This window comes from Talpa occidentalis, unplaced genomic scaffold (genome assembly GCF_014898055.3).
Source record: "Talpa occidentalis isolate TD23 unplaced genomic scaffold, MPIMG_talOcc4v2.1 talOcc4.7, whole genome shotgun sequence".
Taxonomy (NCBI): Eukaryota; Metazoa; Chordata; class Mammalia; order Eulipotyphla; family Talpidae; genus Talpa; species Talpa occidentalis.
The window spans coordinates 134,361,324-134,384,820 of NW_023605083.1; the positions used below are offsets into that span (position 1 = coordinate 134,361,324).

General features: G+C 69.9%; 3 protein-coding genes across 3 annotated transcripts; all 3 read left to right on the forward strand.

Moving 5' to 3' along the window:
- The first annotated feature begins 103 nt into the window (after nt 1–103).
- Nucleotides 104–7,303, forward strand: TMC8 (transmembrane channel like 8). Its single transcript, XM_037493349.1, is given in 17 exon segments — nt 104–203; nt 1,145–1,334; nt 1,417–1,538; nt 1,842–1,991; nt 2,181–2,263; nt 2,642–2,778; nt 2,953–3,100; nt 3,387–3,557; nt 3,810–3,940; nt 4,663–4,786; nt 5,012–5,109; nt 5,264–5,447; nt 5,573–5,703; nt 5,792–5,832; nt 5,835–5,949; nt 6,307–6,385; nt 7,043–7,303. Coding segments are annotated over 17 exon segments (2,265 nt in total).
- A 2,385-nt stretch (nt 7,304–9,688) lies between these two features.
- On the forward strand, nt 9,689–17,186 carry CUNH17orf99 (chromosome unknown C17orf99 homolog; the record flags this gene model as incomplete). Its single annotated transcript, XM_037494053.2, has 4 exons — nt 9,689–9,743; nt 10,048–10,080; nt 15,419–15,715; nt 16,885–17,186. Coding segments are annotated over exons 1-4 (669 nt in total), but the record flags the coding sequence as incomplete, so codon positions are not given.
- Nucleotides 17,187–19,308: 2,122 nt separating this feature from the next.
- On the forward strand, nt 19,309–23,379 carry SYNGR2 (synaptogyrin 2). The gene is made up of 4 exons (XM_037494054.2): nt 19,309–19,472; nt 21,054–21,291; nt 21,653–21,792; nt 21,876–23,379. Exons 1-4 carry the CDS (start codon nt 19,374–19,376, stop codon nt 22,071–22,073), a joined length of 675 nt encoding a protein of 224 aa, XP_037349951.1. The 5' UTR covers nt 19,309–19,373; the 3' UTR covers nt 22,074–23,379.
- Nucleotides 23,380–23,497: the final 118 nt, after the last annotated feature.

Below are 23,497 nucleotides of genomic sequence, written 5' to 3' on the forward strand. Positions count from 1 at the left end.
GGGCCAGGAGCTGGGCCCGGCCTTGGCGTCAGCGCTAAAGACAGAGGCGGGAAGTTGAGAAACAGCCCCCCCAGCTCTGGAAACTCAGCAGCACCCCGGGGTGATGGGGCCCAGCCCAGGCCACTATCGGCCCTCGGGGCCCAGCCAAGGCTCCTGCAACCGGCAGATAAGGACCCTGGCCCCACATATCCGGTGCTGCCCAGGTCAGCGCCCCCACTGGGGCCGGTCAGACCCGGGTCCCCAGGCGGGAGGGGGGCAGGGTGGCGCCCCGGCCACCGGCCAGGCCTGGGAGAGCGCGGGGCAGCCCCTGGGTCCAGCTCGGGAAGCCAGAGTGCGCCCCTGCCCGGGAAGGCAGCCTTTGCAGGGGCTGCACCCCAACTCCCACACAGCTGCCCGCCCCGCGTGGAGGGGGCCGCGACCCCAGCCCAGCGCCCCTGGGCTGCAGGCCAGGAGGCCGACCCTCCGGCCACTCACCTGCCCATCTGCGCCCCGCAAGCCGCAGGAAACGCAGGCCCGGCTGCGAGCAGAGGAAACTGGGGGAGGTGGGGGACGGAGCACAGCGGGAGGCAGCGGGGAGTTGGGGTTCCTGTCACGTGACCTCTCCCCTGGGCTCCCTCACTGCCCTGCCCGAGTGGCGGGAGCCCGAGGAGGGGGCTCCGCCGGGACTCAGCCCCCAGGTGAGCGGGTCGGGGGGTGGGGGTGGCGCCCAGGCTGCCGGCCCCGCAGAGCCACCGAGGAAGGGCAGAGGCCCCTGCCCGCCGGGCCGCGCCTCCCCCCCGGGGTCCTGGGGCGCAGACCCGGTCCTGAAGGCCGGACATAGGGGCCAGAGGAGGGTCCCCGCCCTGCACGCCCGGGTGCCTCGGGACACAGGGTCCTGGGGTGCAGGGCGGGGGCCAGCGAGCAGGTGGCCTCTCCGGGGGGCCAGGCCTGGCCGCAGGTGCGGAAAGGGCCGGCCTCGCGCCCCCGTGTCCAGGGCCGGGCCTTGGCTGCGACCCGGCCGCTGTCCCGGGGCGGGGGGCGGAGGGTGGGGGGGCTGCAGCCGGCGCCCCCACGACTCTCATTTCTGGGCACCACAGGCCAAGACCTTGAGGCTCGCCCGACGGACCCCACTTCCTTCCCCGGGTGCGGCTGCCGCCGGCCCCAGCGCACCCCGCGGCGGAGATGCTGCGGCGGCGGGCGGCGGAGCCGGGCCCGGGGGAGCCGGACCCCGCGGCCGAGCCGGACCCCGCGGCCGAGCCGGAGCCGCCGGGGGAGGCGGAGCTGCGGCGACTGTGCGCCTCGCGGGCCCCGGCGCGCGCGCTGCCCTACGCCCTGGCGGACCGGCGCCTGCTGCGGTGGGTGCGGCCGCGGGGCGCGAGGACAGCCGGGGGCGCGGGCGGGCGGGGGCGCGGGGTGACGGTGCCCTCTCCACCCCAGGCAGCTGCGGGCGCCCGCGGGCGCGGGGCGTCGGGGGGCCGCGGGCCGGCGGCTGCGGGAGGCGGCGCGCGCGCTGGCGCGGGGCTGCGGGCTCTGGGAGGCGGCGCTGGCCGAGATCGGGGGTAGGTCCGCGCCCCCCGCCCCCCCCCCCCCCGCCCCGCCCCGCCGCCCCCTCTCCAGGCTGGGTCCGGGTCAGAACCTGGACGGGGAGGGGGGCATCCGGTTTGCCACGGCCCGAGAGCCCCCCGAGAGCCCCCATCCTCACGCCCGCCCCGCCCCCCCAGGGCAGCGCCCGACGGGCGACAGCACCCCCTGCTGGCCGCCCCGGGTGGCGCCCCGAGGCCGGGAGGGGGCCCTGGCCCCGCCCCCCGCCCCGAGGGGGCGGCCGCCCCCTCCCCCGGCAGACCCCGCGCCTCCGCCCGCAGGCCTCTTCGGCACCGGGATCCAGTCCTACTTCACCTTCCTGCGCTTCCTGCTGCTGCTCAACCTGCTGACCCTGCTGCTGACCACCGGCGTCGTCCTGCTGCCCCTGCTCTGGCTCGGCCCCCCGGACCCCCGCCCCGCCTTCAACCTGAGTGAGTGCTGGGCCCGGCAGGGAAGAGTGGCTGCGGCTCACCCGCACCCTGGGGTGCTGGTCCAGGCCCAGCGCCCCCGGGGCTCCTGCTCCGGCCCAGCCCTGGACTCACCCAGCCCAGACGTGCCGGCCGACGCAGGCCCGCCCTGTGCCTCGGGAGCCCCCCGCATCGGCCCCTCTTCCCCGACAGCCGCCCAGTGCCCCAGCGGCCACCAGCCCCAGGCTGGAGCCCCGAAGTTCCACAACCCGCTCTGGAGCGTCTTAACTGGCAGGGTGAGTGGCTCCGTCCTGCACGGCGAGGGGCACTGGGGGACCCCAGCAGCTGGCCTCGGGGGACTCCAGTCTCCCAGGACACAGGGGGACAGTCTCACGCAGATGGGCCCGCCGGGCCAGGGAGGGGTCAGAGAGCTGAGGCCGCAGCGCACAGCCTGGGGCCCTGGACAAGCGCCCACGGCCCGAGACAGGTGCTGAGGGGCCGGGGGACACGCGTGCAGACTCTGGGACAGACACCGCTGCCCCCGGCCTGGGCGAGCTGCCTGCCCCCCGAGCTGCTGTGAAACCAGGGCGCTCTGACTCCCTCCGCGAGGGCCGTGGGGAGAGCCGGGCCCTGAGAACGGGGCCCGCATGGACTCCTGCCGGCCGTGTCCCCAGGCCTTCAACGACACCTACCTCTTCTACGGCACCTACCGGGCAGGGCCCGAGGGCAGCTCGGCCTACAGCATCCGCCTGGCCTACCTGCTGAGCCCGCTGGCCTGCCTGCTCCTCTGCTTCTGCGGGACGCTCCAGCGGTGAGGTGCCCCCCGCCGGCCCGCATCACCCCTCCCTTGGGGTGCTGTGCCCCAATCTGTAGGGGAGGCCCTGAGCCCTGCTCCCCAGCTGCAGGGTTCCCGCCCCAGGGAGGCTGAGGCGGTGGGGAGGGGGCGGGGGTACCCCTCCTCCACAGCCCCCCTGCGACCCTCCAGGATGGTGAAGGGGCTGCCGCAGAAGCTGTTCCTGGGCCAGGACTACAGGTCGCCCCTCAGCGCCAAGGTCTTCTCCTCCTGGGACTTCTGCATCCACGGCCGGGAAGCGGCCGCCATCAAGAAGTACGAGATCAGCCACGAGCTAAGGGTGTGTGGGGCCCGGTGCTGGGGCTGGTGCGGGGGCCCGAGGGTGCAGGGGCCAGTGGGTATGAGGGCCAGTGGGTGCAGATGCCAGTGTGGGGGCCAGTGGGTGCGGGGGCCAGTGGGTGCAGATGCCGGTGTGGGGGCCAGTGGGTGCGGGGGCCAGTGCGGGGGCCAGGGGGTGCGGGCCCGGTGCGGGGCGTGCGCACGCGTGGGCGAGCAGGGCGGTGGAGTGTGTGCCCGCTGCGGGCTGGTGCGTTGGTGCGGACACGCCCGCCGTCCCCGCCCCGCAGGTGGCCCTGCAGGAGCGGCGGCACTTGGCGCTGGTGCGGCAGCAGTCCCGGGCCCGGCGGGCCTGCCTCCTGCTCAGCTACCTGCGGGTCAACGTCCTCATCGCGGCCCTGGTGGCCGGGGCCATCAGCGCCATCTTCTGGGCCACCAAGTACTCGCAGGACAATAAGGAGGTGACAGGCCCTGGGTTCTGTCCGTCCGGGACAGCGTGGGCGGACACGGGCGGCCCCGCCAGGGAGGAAACCCGGCTCCGGACGCTAGAGCGGTTTGCCCGCGACCTGCGGTGCCCCGTCCCCGCGCCCGCCGCCACCGGGAGAGCCGCGGCCGGCGGGGTCTGAGCCGCCCCAGTTTCCCCAGGTCCCCCAGGGCGCGTGGGCGTGGGGGGCGGCTCGAGGCCCTCCATGACCCCCACCCGCGTCCCGCAGGAGCCGCTGCTCCAGTACCTGCCCCCGGGGGTCATCGCCCTGGTTAACTTCCTGGGCCCCCGGCTGTTCGTGTTCCTGGTCCAGCTGGAGAAATATCCCCCCAACACCGAGGTCAACCTGGCCCTGGTCTGGTGAGGCTCACGGGGGCGGGCGGGCCGGGGCCAGGGGCCCCGAGCAAGGAAAGGCAGGGCCCCTCCGAGCAGCCCCGGCCCCTCCGAGGGGCCAGCGTTGCGGGGTGCGGGGCACCAGCTTCCCAAGTGGGGACACCGGTCCTCTTCAGCGCCCACCCCACGCTCCCGCCCGGCCTTCCTCCCCACCCCGGGGTGCAGACCGCCGGGTCTACGTGCCTCCCCAGGCTGCGGGCGGGCAGCGCGCTCAAGAGGGCGACAGATAGAAACTAAGCCCCACCGAGCTCCGCCGCCCCCCAACAGCAGCCCTGCCCCCAGCCCACCCCCGCCCCGGCCTCAGCTCTTAGGCGCGAGCGCTGCTCCGGTGGGCCGTGTGCCCGCGCCCTCCAGGTGTGCGCGTCGGGGAGCACGCGCGCGGGTGGTCGCGATGAGGGACCTGGATAAAGGGGTGAAGAAAGGAGGGTGTCACCGCGTCCTGGGAGCGGGGAGCCCGGGGCTTCCCCGCGGGGGTTTTGCACGCCTGGGGAGGGGTCAGACCTCCCCCGGTCTTGCTCCCCCACTGTCTACAAGCAGAACCCCTCCCCACGGGACCCCAGGGACCTAGGGGCCCGGGGAACACCCTTTGGGAAACCACGGAGCGGGGAGGAGGCTGGGCCCCACTCGGCGGGGCTGGGTCCGGGAGCGGCCCTGCCTCCCGCGCCCGCCCGACGCCGCCCCGCCCGCAGGTGCGTGGTGCTGAAGCTGGCCAGCCTGGGCATGTTCTCCTTCTCGCTGGGCCAGACCGTGCTGTGCGTCGGCAGGAACGGGACCGGCTGCGAGCCCTTCGGCTACGACGCCTGCGAGTACCAGGTGGCCGCGTCGGGCCTCCCGCCCCCCTCCGAGAGCTGCCCCCCGGCCCCGCGGAGCCGCGTCCACCCCGGCCTCCGTCCCTCCGCCGGCCCCTCACGCCCCACCCCCGACCGCGGGGTCCCGGCTCCACCCTGGCTGCAGCCTCACCGGGCAGTCGCGCCAGGCTCGGGCGGGGGCGGGCGGGGCGGGCGCGGGAGCCGCATGGTGATGCCCCCTCTGCCCCAGTGCTGGGAGAACGCGGTGGGGGAGGAGCTGTACAAGCTGAGCACCTTCAACTTCCTGCTCACCGTGGCCTTCACCTTCCTCGTCAGCCTGCCCAGGAGGTGAGCGCGCGGGCACCCCCGGGGGCCAGGGCTGGCTTCGGGCCGGTCGGCGGCCACGGCCAGGGCGAGCGGTCCCGCGCCATCCGTGCACGTGGTGGGGGGCCCGAGGCCTGGCTCTCCCTGGACACCCCGCTGCTGGACACCCCGCTCCCAGGCTGCTGGTGGAGCGGTTCTCGGGCCGGTTCTGGGTCTGGCTAGACCGGGAGGAGTTCTTGGTGCCCAAGAACGTGCTGGACATCGTGGCGGGACAGACGGTCACCTGGATGGGCCTCTTCTACTGCCCCCTGCTGCCGCTGCTCAACAGCGTCTTCATCTTCCTCACTTTCTACCTCAAGAAGGTGAGGGGAGCGGGCTGGAGGGAGCACGGCGGCGCCCTGCGCCCCAACTGCAGAGCTGGCATCCGCGCCCCAGTCCCTCCTTGCGTCCCGATGGGGCTGAGCACCCGTGTGTTCACTGTCCCCAGTACACGCTCCTCAGGAACTCCAGGGCGTCCTCCAGGCGATTCCGAGCCTCCAGCTCCACCTTCTTCTTCCAGCTGGTGCTCCTCCTCGGCCTGCTTCTGGCCGCCTTGCCCCTGGGCTACGTGGTCAGCAGGTGAGGGCGCGGCGGGCTGGGCGGCCGGCAGGCGGTGGTGCCTCGCCCAGGGCCCGGGCCCAGCCCCTCTCTGGCCGTCTCTCCCCAGCATCCACTCCTCCTGGGACTGCGGCCTCTTCACCAACTACTCGGCCCCTGGCAGGTGGTCCCCGAGCTGGTGGCCCTCCGGCTGCCCCCCGCGGGCCAGCTCGTCCTCCACTACCTCAGCTCCCACGCCTTCAGCTTCCCCCTGCTCATCATGCTCAGGTGTCTCAGGGAGGGAGCCGGGTGGGTCCCTCCTCCCGTGGGCACCCCTGGGCAGTGCCGCGGGGGACGGGAGCCAGGCAAGAAGGGCCCCGGAGGCCGCCCCGGGGACGGAGCGTGGCCCACAGAGGCCTGGGCCAGCCCCGGGGGCCTGCCCTGGGACACGAGACCACGGGGAGCTCAGTGCCTGGCGGCGGGAGAGCAGCCGGTCACCCCTACCGCCTCGCAGACGGGCGAGCCTGGGGCGGGGAGGAAGCGGCGTCTACGCACCCCAGGAGAGATTGGGGTGCGGAGGGACGACGTAGCGGGCGGCGCCCGCCATGCGCGGCGGGACTAACCGTGCCCCCGCCCCGCCCGCAGCCTCGTGCTGACCGCGAGCGTGTCCCAGGCCCGGGCCGGCGCGAGGGCCGTGCAGCAGCTCCGCAGGCAGCTGGCGTGGGTGAGCGTCCCCGACGGGCCTCGGGGTGCGGCCCGGGTTGGGGGTTACAGAGGGCGGTGGAGCGGGGGGCGGGGAGCCAGACTGGTAGGAATATGACTCTGGGTTTGGGGCTCAGCAGGTGCGTGACCGGGCTGGGGGGGCCAGCGCCCCGCGGTTACTCCTGGGCTGGGGCGGGGCTGAGACGGGGCGTGGCCACTGGTGGGCGGGACGACGAGCGTGGCAGCCTGGGACGCGGAGGGGGCGTGGCCCCCAGCAGCTGGGGCGGGGCCTCGGGCTGGCGGGGGGGGGGGGGGGGCAGCGGCTGGGAGGGGCGGGGCCTCATTTAGGGGGCGGAACTCTGGAGGGGCGGGGTCTAGTGCTGGCAGGGACAGTGGCAGGAAGAGGGCGGGGCTCGTGTAGGGGCGGGGCCTCGGGCTGCTGGGGTGGGTCCAGGATGGGCGGGGCCTCCGGAGGGCGGGGCCTTGGGCTGGCGGGGCGGGGCCTCGGGGCGGGGTCTCGGGAGGGCGGGCGGGGCGGGGCAGAAGGGGCGGGGCCTCGGGCTGCGGCGGCCGCGTGCTTCCCACCCGGACAGCCGAGCCGCAGCTGCCCAGCCGCGCCGTCTCCATCCCGGCGGGCGGGAGGAAGCCCCGCCTGTAACGTGTCTCGCTCCCCCCGCAGCAGGTCCAGGAGAAGTGGCACCTGGTGGACGACCTGTCGCGGCTGCTGCCCGAGCAGTGTCCCGGCGACTCCCTGGGGCCCGGGTCCCCTCGCCGCCGAGCTTCGCGCCCCCTGTCCCTCTGCCCCGGGTTCCCGTGCCCCGGCTCCCCAGGGCCCAGGCCCCCCAGCCCCGGACCTTCCCTGCGCTCCCCGGGCCCCGGGCCGCAGGATGCCCCTGAGCCCAGCTGGAGATTCCGCTTCCCCAGCGGCTCGGAGCAGTAGCTGTGGCCGGGCCTCGGCTCTCAGCGTCCGCGGGTCGGGCAGGCAGCCCCGCAGGTGCCCGTGGCCTCCCGCGCCTGCCCCCGGCGACCGCGCCCTCTCGGTGGGCCCGACCCGCTTCCCCCCGGCGGGCGCGCACACCCAAGGGCTGCAGGAAGAGAGCGTGCGAACTTGTATTTTTGTTGTGTTCCTTTAAGTTTTCTATTTCTGTTGAATGTTTTTTAAGATACATAAAATGCTGATATAATAAGCCACGACCGCGTGTCCGCCTCTGCAGCCAGCGGGGGAGCTCTGACACTGCGTGCTGCGGGAGGAGGCCGCATAAAGTCCAGGCTCCCGCCCCAGAAGGGGCAGGCCTGGCGGTCCGCAGACACCCTCCACGCCGCGGGCTCGGCTTCTGTGCCCAGGGCACCAGGCGGTCCTCGCGCGACTCCCGGGTGTTCCTGCGAGCAGACAACAGACACTCTCAGAGGGTGTGAGCAAGACGCAGAGCCGGACTGAGCCCAGGCACCCGCTCCACAGCCGCTGCACCAGCAGGCTCCGGGGCCCCTCCCAGCCCACCTGAGCTGGGAACGGGCTGTGATTGGTCTCTCCCGGTGGGACTCATTCCCAGTCAGCTGCCCCGCACCTGCCGGCCGGAGGGAACGGGAAACCGGGACAGAGGACCCCTGGCCAGACCCGTCACAGAACCTGTTCTTCACTCTCCCCACGTGTCTCCCCTTCCTTGAACCGACCTTGAGGAAACCCTAGGAACCCTGGGGTGAGGTGCCCCGCAGAGCCACGAGGGCTGGGATGCCCCTGGGGCTGAGGTGATGAAGGACCACCTCCAAGCCTCCCACCTCTAACCCCATGGCTCTCAAGCTCAGGACACCCGAGGCTGCCAGAGCAGGTCGTGTGCCAGCGGCTCCCACGCGCTCAGCCAGGCTCAGCCAGCACCCGGCTGGGCCTTCTGCAGCCTCCTGGTGACAGCTGAGAGACTGTCGGGGGGGTGTTCAGAAGCCTGGGGACGTGCTTTAAAAACTCTCCTGCCACGGGGGTGGAGGGGCAGGAGGGCACGGGCAGTGCGGCTGGAGACAGGGCAGGAGGCTTCATGGAGTCATCAGAGGATTGACTGGTTCCTCCTGTCCCTTCCGGACGCAGAGAAGTGGGCAGGGCCACAGGTGAGTCCGGGAGAGCGGGTGGAGGCTGATTCGCTGGCGGGGAGAAAGGCCACTGGGCCGGCAGGCGGCAAAGCTGGTCACCAGGAGCTCTGGGATGTGGCACTTGGTTCTGCCCATGGAGCTTCCTGCTGCTCCCGGGCAGGGTCACTCCAGCTTCCCCGCACACCCAGACAACAGGTGCCCGTGAGGGGGCAGAGGCAGGGAGGGAGGAAGGCACAGGATGGGAACCGGCCTTGTGTGCTGTCCCGGACTGCGGGTCCCTTGGCTAGCCGGGGGCAGACAGCCCCCCGGGGAAGGCAGCCATAAAAGGATGTCTCCTCACAGGCTAACTGAGCCTGGCCAGAAAGGGGCCAGGGGTCCGGCAGCCCCAGGCCTGGGCTGGAGTGAGGGGCCCAACTGGCAGGGCAGGAAGGTGCCGGCGGCCAGCCGTGGGCTGCTGGGTCCTGGCGCCACCTCACCTGCTTCGCATTCTGCGTGCAGAGGCGCCTGCTGCCGAGCCCCCGCTGGCCTGGCCTAACTGCGGTTTCCGGTTCCGGAAGGCCAAGCTCATCTCCAGCTTCCCTCCAGATCTGGGGTGCTCTGCTGCAGCTGCTGGCCAGGCCAGGCCACCGTCCGTGTTGTGGCCGCACCTCCTTTTAGACCGACTGGCATCGGATCCAGGCCCCTGGGGAGTCAGTCACCCATTGTCTGTGGGCCCAGAGGAGGGCCCCTCCTGCTCCTGAGCGCAAGGCCGCAGCACTCCAGGACGGCCAGTGTCCAGCACCAGCCCCTAGTGGGTGCCCGACAGGTGGCACTAATCCTCGCGTGAGAGGGGTGCGTTGTCTCCTCCCTGCTTCTTTATTAGGGGTCTGGAGGCCAGCTCACTGGGGGGGGGCCAGACTCCCCACAGAGCTTTGAAAAGACCCCCGTGCTTCCATGAGGCCCACCCGAATAAAGAGCATACTCGACCGTCACAGAGCCGGCAGGACCTCCTCACCAGGCAGCACCCTGGGTGAGGACCGGCGGCTCCCCCGCAGCTCCACGGGGGGCCGGAGGTAAGCACTGGTCGCTCCAGGGCCCAGGGGCCTCCTAATGCCCTGAGAGTTGCGCAGAGAGAGATGTTGTTCTGGGCCTGCTGGGCCCCAGGGTGCTGTGGCCTCCAGGTTATCTCCTGGCTGCAGGCACCCACCCAGGAGCTCCCCAGGGGCCCCAGGGTGGGGGTGGCCAGAAGACGCTCTCCCAGCCTGGCAGGACCCGCGCTGCAGACATGAGCCCGCTGCTGCTGCTTCTCTTGGCTGTGCTGGGTGAGCCCACGCTGGGGTCCTGGGTGGGGCCGCTGCCGGGCCCGGGGGTGCCAGGGGACGCAGGGGTGGGGGCAGAGGCCTGGACGCCTCCAGTGGCACAGGACAGAGAGGGAAAGACTAGGCCTGAGTCCCAGACCAGCCGCACTGCCACGTAGCCTGGTCACCGCTACTTCACTCCTCTGCAGAGGGGGCTGGTGACGCTAAGCGTGGTCGCCGAAAGCGCCTCCGTGCGTGACCGTCTGGCTAAGCCCCGGCCTCCCGGCAGCCCCTACTCCTCCTGCCACCACCCTCTCCTGTCTTACAGCTCCCAGCAGCCTCTCCGCGGAGCCGGAGATAGGTGAGTGCCCAGCAAGCTGGAGGGAGACCATGGGTCAGAGCCCCCCACCCCATGGTGGGCGCCTGGGCTGGAGGGAGGTGGTGGTTGGGGGTGTCTGCTGGGGGAATTGGACGATTCTGGGACTGGCCTCAACCCCTGCAGGGCCCTGGGGTGAGAGGAAAGGGGGGGACTCCACACTCTGCTTCCCCTTGGCCTGGGGGACAGTGGAGATGATGGGCGTCCTGGAGGGTGTATCCGGCCACTTGCCCCATCCCAGGCCCCTGACCTGCCGCAGTCGCCCCGTAGCTCCCCTGGGTGGGCGTCACCCCAGAGAGGGCTGGAGACAAGCCAGTGGGTGGAGCGAAAATGGGGAAGTTTCGGCTCCCTCCGAGGCCAGTGGAGGGGGGGCATCAAGGTCCCTGAGACCAGCAGCCCCGGGGGGTGGGGAGACAGAGCCAGGGAGGGAAGCTCTTGGTTCCCCCAATTTTGTCCCCTCCCCTTTGCTGCATCGACCCCCTCCCTCGCCCTGCCCTCTCCCACCCTCCCAGCCCGTGTCCCCAAGGTGAAGGTGACCATCGCCTCCTCCTGGGCCGGCTTCCGTGGGGGCTGCTCCCCTCCTGCGTGGTCCTCACCCTGCTCACGGTCCCCAGGTCTGTCCCAGGGGGCACCCGCCTGGATTCCTCCGCAGGGCGGGCCTCTCTTGAATGCGCACAGGCTGAACTGCCATTTCCTCATTTGCTTTAAAAACAAACACCTCCGGTGTTTCTGCTGAAGAGGAGCGGAGCCGGCAGGGCCGGCCCTCCCCTCAGGCCCCGACTTCTGCTCCGACTGCGGGCCAAGGCCTGCTGGGCCAACTCCCAAGGGCTGACGATCAGTCCTTCATTCACTCGCGCATTCATTCAACAAACACGGCTGAACACTGGTCAGTGCCAGCAGTGTCCTAGGCCCGGAGGGCGGACACGCGAGATGCAGACACAGAACTGAGGTCCCTGCCCTCCTGTGGGCGCTTCCTAAGGTGGGGCGCATGATCAAGGCAAGCCCCCCCACCCCCCCACCCTCCCACCCCCCCACCCTCCCACCCCCGGGTGCTACAGGTCCTGGAGGGGAGCAAGCAGGGAAGGGGGTGGGGACAGGGCGGCCGTGGGGACAGAGGGCGGCCTGCTCAGGTTTACCCCGTGTTGAGACGAGGCGGGAGGAGGTCAGGGGTGGAACCCAGTGAGCCATTAGCGGGTCCCGGGATCCTCGGAGGGAAGAGCCCAAGGACAGCCGCAGGGCAGCCCCACAGCCGCCAAGGGAGGGAGCGCGGGCGCCATGGCAGAAGCCGGGTCTTCGGCCTGAGCCGCTGTGGGGGGCTCCCGTCTACCACGGACCATGACACAAGAGGAGAGCACAGGCGAGGGCACTGCGGGATGAGGACGGTGGGCTGGTCTTGGGGTGTCTTGAGATCCCCAAGACTCTGGCCAGCGTGGGCGTGATGGGAGTGAAGGGCGCCAGGGGCCAGGGTCTTGGGGGGCGGCCGCTCCTCACTGCCTGTGGCTGGGGGGGCAGGTGACCTCTGCTGGAGTCTAGGGGTGGGAGGGAGGCCCAGAACATCAGGAGCTGTCTACCCTGTCGCCTTGGGTCGGGGGAGCTGTGGGGACCCGCCGGAGCCCCGAAGGCGTTCCGTGCAAGGGTGGCTGGTTTCTGTTCACTGGCTTGAAGGGGTGTGAGTGCCATGACCCTCCTCTCCTCGGGGCGCACGGGGAAGGGTCAGGATTGGGAAGGGGGGGTCTAGGGGGCCGGGAGCTGCAGCGCCCTAGGGGCTGGGGCAGGAGGATGGGGTGGCCCAGGAGCTGGGGGGCCCAGCTCAGAGGGGTGGAAGGACAGATTCAGACTCATGTCCCCCTGAGAGAGCAAAGGAACGCGAGGGATTGCCCTGTTTTCTCCTAAACTCCATCCGGGATTTCCGAGGGAGGCCTTCAGCCACCTGGAGGGGCCCCAGATGAGTGTCCCGGGGCGGCCCTAGCAGAGCACCCCAAACCGGGCAGTCAAACAGCAGAAAGGGAATCTCTCCGAGTGTGGAGGCCGGAAGTCAGAAGTCAGGTGTCGATGGCTTGTCCCAGCAGGAGGCCCCGGGGTGTCGCCCGGGCTAGCCCCCCGGGACCGCTCGGTGTGCCGGGGTAAAGGCGCACCCCCCCACCCCCTGCCCTCAGCCCCGACGTCAGCAGCCTTCTGTGCGGACGCCTGTCTGTGTGTCTCCCCCCACGGGCACGCCTCGTCCAGTGGGAACGGCCGGGGAACTTCCGTAAGGGCCGCTTCCACGCGGCCCCAGGCGCAGGCCAACCCGGGGCTTGAGTCCCTCTCTGGAGAGCACAGTCCCTCCAACAGGAGGCTGCTCCCGGGTATCAGAGACAGGTCTGGAGAGTGGGGGGGCCCCACAGGGCCTGGACACCCGCCGCTCTCAGAGAGGCCCAGCCTGCGTGGTCTCGGCGGCCAGCCTCCATTCTAAGCGTGTCCTTGTCGCACCTCCAAATCTGGAGGGTGCCACCCCATCATTCAAATAATCTGAGACAGTTGATGCCTTTTAAATGCAGTGGCAGCCCCTCCTTCCTGGAGGGCCGGATGCACAGGCAACCAAAAGGGGAAGCCACAGGCCTCTAGGCAGACCAACCGGAGCCGCCCACTGCCCAGCACAAACCCAGCCGCTGCCCCCTGCATACATCAGGCGCCCGTGCACGGCCGTTGGCAGGAGCTGAAGGCAGATCAGCCTCTGGTTCCACTTTTATTTTTTTTAAATATTTATTTATTTATGCATACAGGGACTGGGGTGCAGCCAGAGGTGTGGAGGTGAGAGGATTCACCAGAGACAGGGTGGGGAGCAGAACAGGCGGATCTACTGAAACACACTGCTGAGGGGAGCAGCGGGGAGGCAGGAGGGGTCTGCTGCGCCCTGTGGGTGGCTCCCTGGCGGGGTCTATAAGTCAAGATCATTTCCCTTCATGAAGGTCGCAAAAAGAAAACCTCTTGGACCCCAGTCTTTCCCAGGGAGGCAGGATTTTGGCCTCCAGGCGTCTGTGGGCAGCGAGGAGGAGGCCCCTGGGTCCAGGAACGCGCTGTGGTGTTGGGGGGTCTGCGGTGGCTCCTGCAGCCTGCGCTGGACTCTGGGCAGAGCTCGCTTCAGAGACGGCGCCGCGGTGTGTTTGAAAAGAGCATTTCACGAAGGTGGGGCTGCGCGTGACGTTTGCAAAGAGCCCAGATGAGGGAATATTTGAGGTGTCTGGGCAGCACTGGCAGGGAGGATGGCCCGTTCTAGAAGGCTCTGCCTGGTGTTGGGGCACAGTTCTCACTACTATTGGTTACAGGGCAGAGAGGGGCACCCGGGGCCCCCAAACCTGCCTGCTCTAAGTGGGTTCTGCCAGCCGCTGCATCAAGACAAAACATTCTAGGGCGTAAGACCTTTCATGGAAAAGAACTTTAATATAATCCGTGTTCAGTAATTAGTGTGCAACAGAGAGAGAGAGAGAGAGAGAGAGAGACTGAAGTCCCAGAGCCAGCACCGGGCGCCCGCCCCTCGTGGGCAAACACCCAGCCGAGCAGGGTGGGCGCAAAGCGGGGCCACTGGGGCCTGAAAACTTGCCACCAGGCTAAGGCTCCTTCTGGGGGAACCCCCGGGAAAGGCGCAGGGGGGCAGGCAAGTCTGGGAGGAAAAGAGCAAAGTCAAAGCCGCCATTGTCAGCCTCCCCCGGCCACCCACGTGTTTCCAGGGTCTCCGTGTCCCCAGCTCCCTGCGAGTCCCAGGCCGGGCGGCCAGCGTGGCTTCCTCACGGGCCTCCGCGCCCTGCGCCCCCTCCAGGCTCCTCCCCGCTCTCCTGCCTCCCCCCCGCACCCCGTCTGTCCTCCCCGCCCTGGCCGCTCCAACTTCCTCGGGTGGGGCCGGGAACCTGGGGGTCACCCTGCTACCGACTGACATCTGGGGTGGAAGAACAGAGTCTCTTGGGGGCCTGTCTTGTGCGTTACGGGGCACGCACTGGTCTGGAAAGCGCAGCTCTCGGCGCCCTGGTCACACCCGGCGCCCAGAGGCCAGCACGTCTGGCCGCGGCGGGCTCGGAGGACCCCGTGTGGCCGCGCCAGGCCCGGCTGGGAGACTTGAGAGCTTCTCGGGCTCAAAATCCACCCCCGGGCCTCCTACAAGGCACAGAGGTCCTTCCGAGCAGAGGTGGCCGGAGACGTGAGCCCTGCTGGGGCAGTGAGGGGGCTTGCTGCAGGCTCTAGGGGTCTCCCGTTCCTGTTCTTGGGACGTCCCGCTTTGCTTTGTGAGGGCCCCTACCTCGGTGAGCCCGCCCTCCACGCCTGGGCCCCCAGCGGCGCGTCCCGGGGGTTAGGTCCTCTCTCTGCTGCGGCCTGCTCGCTGTCCCTTCAGCCCAGGCCTTGGCCTCTCTGGGCACCGGGCACCGGCACCCCCTGCCCCCTGGCTCCTTAGCAGGGCCTGGCCCGAGGCGGCCCCAGTGGTGAGGGTGGACAGGCATGCACACGCGGCCAGCTCCCCAGGGCCCGGCTGGCTCACTCTGCCTTTCGTGTCCCCACTGCTGTGAGGCGCCAGCGGCTCTGCCGTCCCCCTGTAATGGTGGGCCGGACTCAAGGCCATACCCCCATCAGGCATCAGAGCCCCAGGGGAAGCGAGCGGCCCCTTGGCCTTGCAACTTGCCAGCCTCCCACCCAGGGCCTCAGGTCATGTTGTGGTAACAGTAACATATTCTGCACAGAAAGAGCCTAACCCCAGGTGGGAGACCCTTCTCCAGCAGTTTCTTTTTCTTTTCTTTTTTTTTTTTTAATATTTATTTTAATTTATGTATGCATCCAAGAGCTGGGGTGCAGGCCAGAGGTACAGGGGGTGAGAGGATTCACCACTGAGTGGGGAGCAGAAAAGGCGGATCCACTGAAATCCACTGCTGAGGGGAGCAGTGGGGGGACAGGAGAGGTCTGCTGTGCCGTGTGGGTCACTCCCTGGCCGGGGATCAAACTCAGGCTGCAGTGGTGAGAGCCTGAAATTGACCCCCAGGCCACAGGGAGGCCCCTCAGTGTTCTGACAACTTTATGGCTGGGTGTCAGTCCACGGTATGGGAGGCCACAGTCTCCCTTTGTGGCGACGGATGTGTGGGTGGTTCCACCTTCTGGTGGCTGTGCCGGGCGCTGCTATAAACACTTGCAGACGCATCTGAAGAGCCCCCGTTTTCCATCCTCCGGGGCGCTGCCTTGGAGTGGAATGGAATTACTGGGTCACATGGTAACTGATTTTTGAGGAACCGCCAAACCAGCCTTTACTTAAGCTGCTTGATAAATGTTGGTTTCCTTCTTCCTCCTCCACCTGGCCACCCCCCAGAAACCACTCCTGATGTCTTCATTGCCTACAAAGTCCTGGAGGTTTTCCCCAAAAGCCGCCGAGTCCAAATAATGTGCCACTCACCCCAGGCGCCCCCACCCATCACCTACTCGCTCTGGGGGAGCCAGGACATTGAGGTGGCCAAGAAGGTGGTGAAGACGCAAGTCCCGGCCTCCTTCAGTATCAACGTCACGCTCACGTCCAGAGCCGACCTGCTCACCTACTCCTGCCAGGCCTCCGCCGGGGACAGGCGCGTGGCCAGCACCAAGCTGCAGATGTACTGGGAGCTGTGGACCAGTGAGTGCCCAGGGGCGGGGTGCAGGGCCTAGAGGACAAGTGGGTGCCTCTGGGGAGGGCATCATGGGGTCAGGGGTTAGAGGGCAGGGACAGGACTGCTGTCTCCAAGGCCACTCTGAGTCCCTGGGGACCTGGTCACAGGGCAGGGTGGCTCTGACTGGGCCCTGTGGCACAGTCTCCTGGCAAGGCCCTGCAGAGGCTGAAGGGAGAGGCCACAGAGCTGGAGGGCAGACGTGAGGCCTGGGCCTCATCTGCGGAGTTCTGGCCTCAGTCCAGTACAGCAGCTCCTTGCGCAACTTGCTTCACCGGCAGCTGCAGGGGGATGTCTGGGGAACCACAGCTCTTGGCTGTTGCCCCTGGGCCACCAGGCTAGCAACTGGCGAAGGCTGGTCTCAACCCCCACTCCCACCCTACCACCCTGCCTTCTCCCCATTTCTATCCTGATCTAAGCTCAGCAGTCCTTCCTGGGGACAGCATAGGAGTGTGGCCCCGGCAGTGGTGGGCCTGAGGGCCCCTGCACCGCCAGGGGAGACGGCCTAGGGGCAGGGTCTGGAGCACCCTCTCCCAGTGTGGCATAACAGGCCCTGTGGTCTTGGGCTAGTCACACCACCTCTCCGGACCTCAGCTGTTTCATCTGCGAAGCAAGGGTAAGAGTACCTACCCCAGAGGTGGAGAAAGGACGGCATGGAAGCCTCCAGTAGGTCACACGTATGCTTCAAAGGTAACTCAGCACAGCTGTTTAAAATCTAAGATTGAAGACCCTGGGGCTTCTAGAATCTAGATCTCTGACAGTTCTCGTCCCGAAGGCACAGGTATTCCAGTAAAAGAATACAAATTGGGGTGCCAGATAAATTCTGCACGGGACATACTTACACTGAACAATTTTTCATCATTTACCCGAAGTTCAAATTTAACTGTGTTTTCTATACTTCTGCTTGCTAAGCCGGACAACCCAAGTACACGTCACAAGAATAAAAACAAAGGTAAAATTGTGTGTTATACGCTGCAAAGAGGGCAGAAGCCCAGACAGGAGGCAGAGTGGGTCATCCAGAAGGCTGCCTGGAGGAGGCAGCAATCACAGTTAAGCCTCCAGGTGCAAGAAGGGAATGGCGCGGGAGAGGGTGTTATAGACTCCCAGTCATGCCTGTGCCACCCTTTCACCCTGCCAGAGCCCGTGTCCCAAGTGCAGGCTGACTTCACCCTGCTGGGCAGCGTGTCAGAGCCCATGGTGGAGATCTCCTGCCAGGCGTCCTCGGGCAGCCCACCCATCACCTACAGCCTGGTTGGAAAAGATGGGCACGTCCACATGCAGCAGAACCCCGACTACGGGCAGCCGGCCAACTTCTCCTTCCCCCTGACCCAGACATCAAACTGGCTCCAGTGCCAGGCTGCCAATGACATCAGTGTCCAGCGCAGCCCCCCCACACTGGTGCCCCCAGGTGAGAGGCCTTCTTGGGTGTTTGGGAAGCTGGGGCTTCTGGGTAGGCCGGTGGGAGGGCCCACCCTGGCCGAGGACAGAAGCCCAGCGCAGCCGCCACGCCTCCCCGCAGGACAGCTGCCCCAGGGGGCCGCCGTGGTGCTGGCCGGCAGCCTCTCGTCCATCGCAGCAGTCACCTCCGGGATGCTGGGCTGGAGCGCGTGGGCCAGGTAGGGAGGGTGCCGGGCGTGGAGGGATGACGACAGCTGACTGTGCGTGACTGCCAGGGACCCTGGCTGGGGAGCGGGCAGGGCTTGGGCTTGGAGGGCAGGGCTGCCAGCGGGGCAAAGCGCTGTGGGCTGACACGGGTCATGGACGCGGACTCAGGACGTTTACTCGGCTGCTGCTGTGGCGATGCCGGGAGGACCTGCACGTGGGCGGCCAAGGCCGCGTAGCCAGCCAGGCCCTGGGGGAGGAGGCACGCTCCCAGGCCTCCCAGGTCTAGGAAGGGACACTGGGTGGGGGACGATGCCCTCGGGGGCCCGCGTGGGCCAGGGGCTTCTGTCCTCTGTAGGAACCCAGGGGTCCGTCCGTCCCCACTGGCGACAGGAGGCAGATCTCCTGGGGCCTCTGCCCAATGCCGTCACTTTATTGACTTGGAAAGTGACCAGGGTCTTGGTGTGGCCTGCCCTGCCCGTCTGGCCTCCGTGGTGCCACCCCAATTGGCTCCTGTCCCCAGGTCCTCCACTGGAAAGTGTCCAGGAGTCTGTCCTTAGCAGCTCCTTGTCTTACCGCTAGTCCCTTCCTCCCGTCCTGCCCTTTCCAGGCGCAGGGGTGAGCCCTGGGCCCCTGAGCCTCGGTTTCCTTCCTGTGACCTGGGTGGACAGACCAGGCCCCCCTCGCCGCCGGGTGGCCAGGGGCAGCACGTGCCCTCCGGTGACTCAGTGCCTCCTTCATTTAGTGGGGTGATTCAGCCTAACCCCCTCCTCCTGCCTGGGGCTCCGATGCGCTGGGCACCATAAAATCCTCGGAGGCCTCGGGAGGGGCGGCTGGGAGCGCTGACCTCACCTGGAGCCTCGCCCCTCTGCCCGCAGGCTGTGACGAGACCCCTCAGTCCCGAGAGTCCCGGCCCGGCCCTGCAGAATTCGAATAAAGAACAACCTGCCGCCCACCCTGGAGGCGCGGGGTCCGCCCGGCAACACTGGCCGAGTCTGGGGTCTCAGGTCGGGTGGGCGGTGGAAGGGGGTGTCTGTGCCCGGCGCCCAGCGGAGCCCGGGGAGCAGGGGGGAGCCTGACACGGCCCAGCTGCGCCCACCCCAGGGCCGCTGCCCAGCGACGCCCCCTTCCCGGAGAGAAGCCCCGGGACGGGGCCGGGGGGGGGGGGCGGCACCGCTCGCCCCAACCGCCCAGCTGGGAGGACTCCGCGCCCCGGGGCGCGCCCCGCCCCCCTGCCCAGCCCGGGCGTCGGCGCGCGGCCTCCTGGGGGAAGAGCCGGGGGCGCCGCCGCCCCTGCCGGTGCCCGGGGAGCCCCGTTTCTGCCTGCGGCCACTGGAGCGGGGCACGCCGCCCCCGGCCCGGCTGGGGTGGGGTGGGGTGGGCGGAGGGGCCGGGCCGGGCCGGGCCGGGGTGGGGTGGGGTGGGCGGAGGGGCCCGGGCCGGGCCGGGGTGGGGTGGGGTGGGGTGGGCGGGGGGGCGGGCCGGGCCGGGCCGGGCCGGGCCGGGGTGGGGTGGGCGGAGGGGCCCGGGCCGGGCCGGGCCGGGCCGGGCCGGGGTGGGGTGGGCGGGGGGGCCGGGCCGGGCCGGGCCGCGCCGGGGTGGGGTGGGCGGAGGGGCCGGGCCGGGCCGGGCCGGGGTGGGGTGGGGTGGGGTGGGGTGGGCGGAGGGGCCGGGCCGGGCCGGGCCGGGGTGGGGTGGGCGGAGGGGCCCGGGCCGGGCCGGGGTGGGGTGGGCGGCGGGGGCGCCGGGCCGGCTTCCCGGGGGCGCGGCGGGTCCTGCCTCCGCTCCGGGCGCGCGCTCCCGTCGCCGGCTCCGCGCGCGGGCCGCGGCCGCACTTTGCCCTCGGTCCCTGGGCGGCCCCGCCCGGGGGCGGGGCGGGGCTCGGGGGCGGGGCCGGGTCTCGGGGGCGGGGCCGGGTCTCGGGGGCGGGGCCGGGTCTCGGGGCGGGGCCGGGTCTCGGGGGCGGGGCCGGGTCTCGGGGGCGGGGCCGGCTCCCGGCGGTGCGCGGCGCGGCGCGGCGGCGACATGGAGAGCGGGGCCTACGGCGCGGCCAAGGCGGGCGGCTCCTTCGACCTGCGGCGCTTCCTGACGCAGCCGCAGGTGCTGGCGCGCGCCGTGAGCCTGGTGAGCGCGGCCGGCGGGCGCGGGGCTGGGGCGCGACAGGTGCGCGCGGGCGGGCGGGCGGCGGGCCCCGGGGGCCCCGGGTGCGGGCGGGCGCCGGGCGCGGGGGGCCGGGGCGGGCGGGGGCCGGGCGCGGGGGGCCGGGCGCGGGCGAGGGCGCCCCGCGGGCCACGGAGGCGCCCGGGCCGCTCCGGGCAGGTGGCGGCCGCGCGGCGACTCCGCGGGGCAGGCACCCGAGGGGCTTTCCGCAGCCTCTTGGGGGGGCGGGGGGAGGGGCGGGGGGCCGACCTGGCGCCCGAGGCGGGGCCCCCCGTCGCCCGGGCGAGGGCGCGCCGGGCCCGCTCTCCCGCCCCCATCTGGCGGCCCGGGCGGGGGGCGCTCCCCGCGGGCGGGCGGCCCTCGGCGGGGGGCGCGGGGGGGCGGGGGCCGGGCCTCGCTCCTGGACACCCGGCGCTGGAGGCCGGAGGGGGGCCAGAGGCTGCGCCCGCGGAGCCCACACCCCGCCCCCCGGGGCTCAGGCCTTCCGGGTGCCCGAGTGGCGCCCGCGCCCCCTCCCTCTGACCCCGGGGTCCGGCCGGGGCCGGCGATGCGGGGAGCGCGGGGCTGGCAGTGCCAGGACGCCGCCGGGCGTTGCTCCGCATCCTGGAGTTCCGGCTCCGGCTCCCTGGGGGTGGGGCTTGGGCTGCCAACCCCAGGCCTGGTGGGGCCATGTGCCACCTGGGCAGGGCAGGGAGCGGCCAGGGCTGTCCTAGAAGGAGCCAGGTGTCCCGACTGCCTGGCATCTGCTGGCATCGCCGGGTGGCGGCCGGGAAGTCTGGGGAGGAGACAGGTGACCTGAGCTGTTCCCAGAGGCCGAGCCCCCCCAAGTTGTGGCTGGCGGACCCCACACCCACCCTGGGACCTCACACCTCCTGGCTGTGCCCACTGTCTGCCCGCCAGACCCGCCTGGAGAGCCCCGCCGGCCGGCCGGGCGCCAGGCAGGAGGCAGACGGGGCTCCCCGGAGGGGAGGGGCCAGGCTCCGGAGGCCGGAAGTCCCTGCTCAAACTGGGGGTGCCGGCCTGGAGCAGGCACGAGTGGGAGCAGACTCGAGGGGGTGGGGGCCCCGCGGCAAGGTTTCAGCCCAGTGCACAGTGGCGTGGCTTTCCCGGGGCGGGGAGTCCAACACCGGGGGCTCGGGGCGCAACAGGCCAGGCCTGGGTGTCTGTCGGTCTCATTGGTGTTGAAAGTGGGGGTGAGTGGATTGCCCTTGACCCTCATCCTGTGCCTAGACTCCACGACCCCCCCGCCCAGGCTGCTGGGGCGGGGCAGTCCCCTCCCAGGAGATCCCCGTCCACTCCCCACACCCTCCCCCACATCCCCATAGTCCAGAAACCACCCCCCACCCCCCCATCCCCCCCCATCCTGGCCCGGCCATGCGTAGCACACCAGGAAGCCGCTTGCGCATCAGCTCGCCCCCCCAGTTCACAAGGGGCGGCAGTTCCCCCTCCCAAAGGGCACCAGCAGCCATGGAGGGGCCAGGGCCTGCCCCCTGCCGCCCGTGGGCCCCGGGGGCTTTTCTGGCCACTCACCCCCCGCCCCCCCAGGTCTTCGCCATGATCGTCTTCTGCTGCATCTTCGGCGAGGGCTACAGCAACACCCACGACTCCAGGCAGAAGTACTGCGTGTTCAACCGCAACGAGGACGCCTGCCGCTACGGCAGCGCCATCGGGGTGCTGGCCTTCCTGGCCTGCACCTTCTTCCTGGTGGTGGACGTCTACTTCCCGCAGATCAGCAACGCCACCGACCGCAAGTACCTGGTCGTTGGCGACCTGCTCTTCTCAGGTAGCCCTGCCGCCCGCCTCTGAGCCCAGGAGGGGCAGGGAGCCCGCGGCCTTCCCAAAAGCTCTAGGGGTCGGCAGTCGCGGGCCCGTGGGGCGCTCTGGAGGGGCGGGGGCGGCCTGGGGTCCCACCCCCACGCGGCCAGACTGACCTCCCCTTCAGAGCCGGCTTTCCGGCGGTCTGACCGGGCGTCCCCAGATGCCATCCCCTCCCCACCCCGCTTCCGCCCGGGGCCTCTCTGCTCCTGGAGGCTTCTGGGACACCCAGCCCCAGGCCTCCCTCCCCTCCCAGAGAAGGGTCCGGTTCTGGAAAAGCCCCAGCCTCCTCCGCGGAGCTGACCCTGCCTTTCCCGCCGCCTCCCCAGCTCTCTGGACCTTCCTGTGGTTCGTTGGCTTCTGCTTCCTCACCAACCAGTGGGTCGCCACCAACCCGGCAGACGTGCTGGTGGGAGGCGACTCGCCCCGGGCCGCCATCACCTTCAGCTTCTTCTCCATCTTCTCCTGGGTAGGTGCGCCGGGCTGGGGGCCCGGGCGTCGCTGGTGAAGAGGGCGGAGGGCTGAGGAAAGCCCATCTCTGGCTCCCCGCAGGGTGTGCTGGCCTCCCTGGCCTACCAGCGCTACAAGGCCGGTGTGGACGACTTCATCCAGAACTACGTGGACCCCACTCCGGACCCCAGCACGGTCTACGCCTCCTACCCGGGCGCGTCTGTGGACAACTACCAGCAGCCCCCCTTCACCCAGAACGCGGAGACCGCGGAGGGCTACCAGCCGCCCCCCGTGTACTGAGCTGGTCGGCTCGGGGAGCAGGGAGGGCGCGGGGGGAGGGACCCCCCCTCCTAGACTCCTCTCATGACACCTGCCTCCTGGAGCTGCCAGCCCCCTCCTGCAGCCCGGGGACCCCGGCCTTCCCCACCTTGGCTGCTGCCCAGAGCCTCACCCCAAGTGCCTATGTCCGAGACGCTTCCCCCACCCCCGCGAGATGGTTTTTAGGAAAGGGTTTTAGCCAGATGCGCTGCTCACCACTTTATGATCCCCCACCCGCCCCCGCCCCCGGGGTCGCCAGAGCCAACATGCTGTTAACAAGCGCCTTCGCTTCTCCTAGCCCCCGGGGGCCAGCCAGCCCGCCCGGGCCGGGGTGGCTGCTGTTCTTGGGGGTTCTCTGCCAAAGATGAGGCCCAGGGGGCCTTCCTCCTCCCTGTAGCTGGTGCTGGGGGCCCGCTCCTCCTCACTCAGGGTTGCGCCGGCTGCTGTGCCCCTGCGCTCACTGCTGCACTGGCTGCTCGCTCTCAGGCCCGGGGTCACCACCCTGCCCATGGCCCTGCGCTGCCTCAGAACAGCCTGGGGTGGGGCTGGACTGGTTGCCCACCCAGGGGCTGGCAGCACTGTCTTTCTGCTCCTGCCTGTGGCGGCAGGAGGGGCTCTGCCTGAATACAGCACCCGGCTTTATGATGTGCATATTCTGCCAGGGTCAGCTGGAGAGCGGGGCTGCCCAGCCCCACGCTGTCTGGAGTGTATTGAAAAGCTCGGGGGTTGGGGGAGACACGGGCACCCTCGATTCTGTTGAACTGGTTTGCAGATGAATAAACATTTTTTTCTCATTCTTAACTGCCCCTTGTCATAGGTCAGGCCCCGGCCGAGGGTAGGAGAAATTCCAGTCTGGGGACAGCCCTGGCAGCTTGCCCTCCAACGTGCGTAGCCACCAAGCCCCCCCCTTTGGGGTCTCATGCCTTGCACTGCCCTGTCTCCATCAGCATCCCAAAATAGCAGCCGTGCTCAGCTTGTAAACAAGAAGTCTTTCTGGACTGCCTCACCACTGCGCCCGGTGCTGGAGTTGGCGCAGGGCACCTGGGAGCTGCCCATCGAATGCCCCTTCCTGGTAACCTGCTCCTTCCTGCCCCTCAAAGCAGAGCGAGGGGCACCCTCACTCCGTCCTGCAGACAGGGCTCCGCATGGCCAGGGATGTGACGGGCACGGGGGAGTGAGCGCCATCTCTAGGGGGAGGCCACCCCTGGCACCACATTCTGAGGGAGCTGTCAAAGTGGCCTTGAGTAAAAGCCGAAGGGGCATTGCGAATTAATGTCCCGTGGCTAGGCTGGAGGGGGGGCATGCCCAACCGGAGCACGGGGGACAGGGAAGCCGAGGGGGTGGCAGGGCGACCTGGAGCCACGACCCCATCAACCGGGCTCGATGCAGTCCGGCCACCCCGTCCC

Excerpts from the sequence above, each read along its gene's own strand:
- SYNGR2 (XM_037494054.2), top strand. The coding sequence starts at position 19,374 with ATGGAGAGCGGGGCCTACGGCGCGGCCAAGGCGGGCGGCTCCTTCGAC. Across the intron at positions 21,292-21,652 it reads TGGCGACCTGCTCTTCTCAG|CTCTCTGGACCTTCCTGTGG; the intron begins GTAGCCCTGCCG and ends CCGCCTCCCCAG. Across the intron at positions 21,793-21,875 it reads TCTTCTCCATCTTCTCCTGG|GGTGTGCTGGCCTCCCTGGC; the intron begins GTAGGTGCGCCG and ends GGCTCCCCGCAG.